At 34.8% G+C, this 7,170-nt stretch overlaps 1 protein-coding gene across 1 annotated transcript; it reads left to right on the top strand.

The window, feature by feature from the left end:
• The first annotated feature begins 327 nt into the window (after nt 1-327).
• Nucleotides 328-6,790, top strand: LOC105617171 (dual specificity protein phosphatase 15). The gene is made up of 7 exons (XM_012198740.1): nt 328-348; nt 3,844-3,960; nt 4,081-4,205; nt 4,565-4,736; nt 5,134-5,312; nt 5,486-5,686; nt 6,553-6,790. Exons 1-7 carry the CDS (start codon nt 328-330, stop codon nt 6,788-6,790), a joined length of 1,053 nt encoding a protein of 350 aa, XP_012054130.1.
• Nucleotides 6,791-7,170: the final 380 nt, after the last annotated feature.

Genomic DNA, 7,170 nt, shown 5'->3' on the forward strand with positions numbered 1-7,170 from the left:
GAGAGAGAGAGAGAGGAACTGATAATATTGCGAATGCCGAAAGAAAAAATCGATCGAATTAAGAGTCACGTGATTCACGCAATTTCGCGCTGCGTACCGTCGATGATACGAGCAGATACGTGACAATTTGACAGACTCGATCGCGATACATTGAGGATGTTGCTTGACAAATTGTATCTCCACCTTGCCGATGGAAATCGAATCGGATCGTCAAGAAATAAACTCAAGAGACTGAGGATGACTGCGGCCGAACGAGGACTTGTGCACGACTCGCGTTTTTAAATAACAGTAATATTATAAGAACACGCCCGACATCGCGCCGGCATCATGGGGAATGGCATGAACAAGGTGAGAAATTGCTTTATCAAGAAAGCTTACTTTCAGATCGATACTTGGGGCTTTTAGCTGAAAGAGAAGGAAACGAATGCATTTTTCATACCAGTAGAAATGTAGATTAGGTTCAAGAAATTCTCTTCTATTCAAGAATAGTCTCTAGAACGAAATTATATAGGACGTCTCACTTCTCGCGAAACATATTAAATATTTATCGCTTTGAATTTTTTTTTTGATGGATATAAATTCTAAAACGGGATCGAAACGTTTGATATTCAATTTGCATTTATTTAGCGAGTCTTGTATAATTTATTTGATAATGTTGCATTCTTTTTCCTTCTCATTTTCAGTTATCAATATTTCTTATTATCTATTATATGGAATATTTGAGAGCTTTTATCGTGGACGCACGAGGCGTTTTAAAATATTCGCTTTTGCTTCTGTCGTCTCAACTATTCATTCTATCGTCTTCTTTAGCCTATTGATAGACAGCAATTAATTGGCTACTTCATACAAAAGATTTAAGTATACAAGCGTCTAAAGAAACTTGTCTTAAAAATTTAATGATTCTGAACAAAATGAAAGAAATCAAAGGACACTGTGAAGATTCAACTAATTTTTTGTTCTATTAATAATTCCATTTAAAATCCATCTTTCAAAGTGACTTTTTTCTTTACAAAGAATTAATTATATGTTTGTTATCGCTCTGGGTTGCAGATATACTATTAAACAATAGCCACTGGATTTTTATTAAACGCATCTTTTTTTTCTCGGAGGAACAAGGGATGAGGTTTTCTTTTTATAAAGTGACTAGAAGTTCTGATCGAAAGATTGACTTCACGCCTTTATTACTTACTCGACAACTTATTTAAACGCGTTTCAATATAACGACTTACTAGCGTTGTCGTAACCGCGAGCTTAACGACAGACATAATATGCTTGATAATAATAAAATTTTATGTCCGGTAACGGACGCGATCATACGGTTCATAATCGCGAAACGAAAGTACGAGAAATAAACCTGACAGAAATGTTGCGAAGAGATAAATCATTTACGCTAATCCCCTTTGATTACGATTGATTTATAAAATACGATAGAATCATTAAATAAATGATGAGTCGATAATTTAACTTACACGTTGCAACTTTTAATGCATATTTCTTCATCAAGTCACTTTATAGAATTTTATCTTACTTTGATATAAATTGTCTGCGTATTACTAAACGTAATAGACTTCAATAATTCGTTTGATTGAAGATATTGAATAGAGAATATTTTATATATAAGAACTTTATTTTAAAATAAAATTATATAGTTACAATTTTTGACAATGACGCAATATAGAATTTTGTGAAACAAAACAAAAGAAAATGAATTAGAATAATATGTAATGTTTCTAATCGGTAATTAATTTCAATTTTATTTTTTTCCACTATAAAATGTTCAATTACTTCTACACTGACAATAAATTAAACTATTTAAAACGAAATATAACCACGTAACATATTTTCTTTGAAACGTCTTGCTTGATCCAAGTTTCTTTTATAATTTTATAAATTATAGCATTTCCAAATATATATATATATTTTACACACAAACAACATTTTATATTTCACGCTCATACATTTGAGATATCGAGAAGTGCATAGACCGTGATTATCTCGTTGCAATTATCTCTTTTTAATCATGATTGGTCGATGATCTACGTTCTTCAGCGAATTCGATGTCGCTATTCGTGAAGCTCTCATATTCCAGAGATTATCTTGAAAAAATTCCTGATCGAGTATGTCGATAATGTTCATTTTTTCTTCCTTTTCCTTCTACATTTTTTTATTATGCATTTAATTTTGTATCGTTTATGAGAGTTTCGATTGGTCTTGCGTTTCTCACAGCTTCGTCATCGCTAATCGTTAATCGTTAACGTCATCGTTAATCGTTAACGGGACAATGTTGGGAATTGTAAAGGCAATATCCGTGAAATGCTGCGACGTCGTTGAAGTTTCCATTGTTGATTCCGATATATGATTTAGAGTACTCGCAGAGTCATTCCTGTCACTTTTGATGCCAATGGAAATAGATTCTTTACGATAGATAATCTTTTCAATTCTCTTGGTGTTTTGCTTTTCAGCAATGACGATTTTGTATTTTTTCGACACCTGCATTTCTTTTTTCGTTTATGATGTATCACTGAAGGTTCAATGATATTTTCGGCCACTTGTTTCAACTTTAATATTCGATGTCTGATTCTTTCAATCTCGCCCGACTTCAAAATCACATCCTCGATATAGTTCGATGGAGAACGAAGTTGGGACACCGGAAGTGACAGGACGGATGACGTCAAGTTCGGAATGTTTCTCGGAGAACGTACGAGGAGAGTTTCGATGTCACTGACTGGATGATAGGTAGATCGCGATCGATTTCCCGATGTTATCTGCACATCGCAGAGAATTGCACAAACACACTCGACCACCGATCGGAATCGCATTTTCGTCGCCAACAATACAAGCTGCACGACAGTTTTAATATTATTTTTATTATTATTCATTCTTTTTACGAATGTGTTGCCCTCCTTTTTTCTACGTTTATGTTTTTCTCCTCTCTTTGTTCCTGATCGATCGATGGCGAAACTGCGATGTGATCTCGTCGTTCTTTCTCATCTAAAATCAATGCACGTGGAGGAGCGGAGAAGGGAGCAGATTCAGCGATACATTACGGAGGGAGATGAGGGAGGGTAATCACCACGCGATAAAAAAGTTCGAATGAAATTAAATCGCCGGGGAACTGAGACTAATGACCTGCGTCGGGAAAGAATGGATATTTTGGTAGTAGTTTATTGCGACGAGAAAATAAATGTCACACATGAACGTTGTTGAAGAGATTGCCGTAACAGATTGCTTTTCTGGACGTCTTAATTTGCCTATCGCTCATCGCGTTAACTTCTCGAACTCATTTATATGGAAGAAAAGAAGACGATTCTTCGATGTAAAATCGAACTGGCGATTAAAATTAAACCAATATCGATCAAACAATCATGGAAAGAGAAAAACGGTAGAGTTTAAACTAATGTATGCCTTCAGTTGTAGCTTAAACACTACTCTTCAAAATTCAATATTTGCAACAGTAAGCTAATCTAAGATTACAACGCCGTTGACGGCCATCACAAATTCATCACGCAGGTTTGCTTTTTTCTCCTTCAGTCTGACCTGGATTTCTTAGTCGTCTAATCTTAAGTAATCTTTCGTCAAATAGACGTCGAAAGAGGCTCGATATTTTAAATTAGGGCTGCCAAAAAGGGAAAGATAAGAATATTTTAAGAGTGACAAATAAAAATGATTTATTGTTAATTAAAGTCACAGTTGAGGAAGTGCGCTTTATAATGCTTTAAATTATGAGTTAATTTTAATTATGAGTTAATTGATGATTATGAAGTCCTTGATTATGGAGTATCTAATATTAAATATTAAGTATAATTAAGACTCGCCTCGTAATTTTCTCGCTTTCTTTTGCAGGTGCTTCCTGGTCTTTACGTAGGTAATTATCAGGATAGCAAGGACGCCGATCAGTTGGAGCGTTTCGAAATCACGCATATTCTGGCTATTCACGACACAGCTCGTCGTTTGCATTCCGTAAGTACAAATAATATGCGTATTTTAGAATGAATAATTGAATAATAGCGAAAGGATAGATTAGAAATATTTATATTCTTTATAAAAATACAATTATATTATATTTCGGTTACGTTTCAGGACAAGCATTATTTATGCATCTTAGCCGCCGACAGTCCTGATCAGAATTTGTCGCAATACTTTTCTCTGTGCAACGACTTTATTCATGCCGCCCGTCTTCGCGGCGGAAACGTTCTGATCCATTGGTATATACATTTATTGTTGCATCATTTACAGGATATTTCAAAATTGCTGGATTATCGTTTTTGATTAGAATTTTTTAATCAATTTTAAATTTTCTTTAATGAAAATATCGAATCTACTATTTTTTCCCCCCAATTATCGATTAAAAAAACAAATTTTTTAACGAGTGAAAAATGGCAGCAAGAAAAAGATATAAACTTTAAATACGAGGAAGATACAAATAACTTGGTCAAAGAAGCTGGTCAAAGAAGAACATTCAGTGATTTTGAAAATATATAATATTCAAAAATTCCATAAAATTTGCGATTTATTAAAATAGAAAATAAAAGCTGAATTTTCATGAATAAAACGTTTTTTTTAGTTTGGCGGGAATGTCGAGGAGCGTGACAGTAGCGGTGGCTTATATCATGAGCACCACCAATCTATCTTGGAAAGAAGCGCTCAAAGTCGTTAGAGTCGGTCGTTCGATTGCAAATCCGAATGTTGGTTTTCAACAACAGCTCAAGGATTTCGAGTCTAGTCGTTTACAAGACGTAAGTAATAAACACAAAGAATGTTACTTCAAATTTGTAGAAATTTTTGTTATGAAAAATTCAGACTGTACAATACAATATCTTCTTTTTTTTCTTTATCTATTCCTTTTGAAATATTGAGTTGTCCGGAAAATTCATGCCGACTAACCTATATAATTTAATAAATGTATACTAAAATTTAAATCTTCTGCGTTTCCTTCAAAATCGGCACGAACTTTCCGGACAACCCAATACAATGTAATGCTCTCCCATAAATTCTTTCTTCTTGTTTCTGTTTTTCTTCTTGTTTTTGCGTCAGAATTTTATTCTATCACAAAAATCTTCAAATCATTCAGTTAATGTTATTTTATATTATTATCATCAAATTAGATTTCTATTGTATTATATCTTGATATAGGAGCGTAATAGGTTGAAAGAACGATTCCCTAGCCTCGCTCTCGCCGAGTCCGACGCGGAAGTCTGCAGATCCACCCTGAGGAATTACGAAACATTGGCTCTAGCGAAAGAGGTTTGCGAAGGTAAATGCGCCATGGGACGCACTTGTCCGACCGGGCTTTGTCGTCAGGCAACTAAGAGGTAATTACATTGAAAATCTCAATTGCAAAGCGATGTACATCTTTATCTTGTCCAAGTATAATGTGACAAAAAGAGAATTACAAAAAGTTATTATGCATTAGACTAGAAAATGAAAAATCAAATGGAGATGATAGAGAATGTTACGTAGAATAAATAATGTATCTAAATTACAGGACTCTGAGAAGGAAGTCATCCACCAGCAGTATCGGAAGCGTGTCATCCGGCAGGACACCTCCGCAAACACCACGAATGTTACCATCTGCACCACCCTCACCGGCTTTGCACAGATCATCTAGCGTTATGTCCACATCGAGACCGAGGAGTGGACCGGCAGGATTGCATTCTTATACAGGAGGATCCGCTCCTCCTTCTAGGTAAATCTTTTCAGAAATTCTCGAAATTGTATTATTTTATTAAAGCGTTACAACCTACAATTATAATTACAATTATTTTAATTGTCATATTTATATTTATCAAAATATGAGCTTGAGAAGAAAAACATATTTTTTTATTAAGAGAAAATAGATTATTTATTAAAGAAAAGAAAATAAACGAACGTGTTTTTGGACGTTATTTGGATATCGCAAACTGAGACGCGTTTCTTGAGGATTAGAGGAAAATATTAAGTTAGGACTGTTTTTCGGTTAAAATGTGCAAAAGTTCCGAGATGTACAAATTATATATTATATTAAAGGGTAACTTAAATGGAGTCGAGCGTATCGCTTATTTTAGGACATCGGAACATAGAAGAAATCATTAACAAAAATCTAAAAGTTAAGCAAAATATTGATATATCTCAAAAATTAAACAACAGAAACTGTATTGTTAATATTTAAATACGTATATAATTTGATAATATTCATTATTTAAAGCTAAAATCAAACGGAAATCAAGCGATTATCGAATTCATCAATCACTCGACAATTCAAGTTGTATGTGTTTAAGTATAACAATTAATGCAGTGCTTGTAATCGCTCAATTCTCGGATGTTTTGATGTCTTATTTAATAATTTTTTATCAATAAATATGTATTAGATTCATCGACTTTCATATATGTGTGATTTCTCCTACATTCCTAATATTTCCCCAAGATAAGTGAACATCACTTAATTCCGCTTAAATATAAAACTTTTAATATAATATCTAATTTGTACATCTCAAAGCTTACTCATTTTAATCGAAAAAACAGTCCTAACTTAATATCCCCCTTTCCGAAAGTTGAACAATGTTGATTATTCAGGGCTGTGTCGAGGGTGGATCTTTCGGCGGCGGTCGCCTGCAGCAGCAGCAACACCAATCTCTCCGCCGTAGGCAGATCGAGTGCGTTCTCTAGTAACAATTGGAGATTGACCGCCGGTTCCGCGCCGAATACGCCGAGACCGACACCGCCGGTCTCGCCACAACGCTGGCCAAGGCGACTCTCGAATCGGCCGCAATTGCCGGCACCACCGGAATCGCATCCTTCGACGATGACGTAGCATCGGGAGTTGCGCGGTTCTCTGTCGAGCCTGGTGGAATAACCAAAGGAGATTGGCGAATCGCTCGAGGATTTTATCGCCAATATTATGTGCTTTTCATCGTTGGCAGATTAAATTATGTAATTGCTGTCATTCTTTGGGAGCGATTCAGATGAGTCTTGAAAAGAGATTTCCAGTAAAAGAGAAAGGAAAGGTTTCGAAAAAGGTATATTTATGCATTATATTTAAGATGTGCCTGCGAATGATTTTTTTTACATTTGGGACATTCGGAATATTTACTGGAACATATACAATTGTTCGAGAAACTATCACAGGAGGTAAATAATGATCTTTGTGATTTTGCAAGATAATGTCATATTTGGCTTAGTTTGAACTCGTCG

Source organism: Atta cephalotes (assembly GCF_000143395.1).
Source record: "Atta cephalotes unplaced genomic scaffold scaffold00001, whole genome shotgun sequence".
NCBI classification, from domain to species: domain Eukaryota; kingdom Metazoa; phylum Arthropoda; class Insecta; order Hymenoptera; family Formicidae; genus Atta; species Atta cephalotes.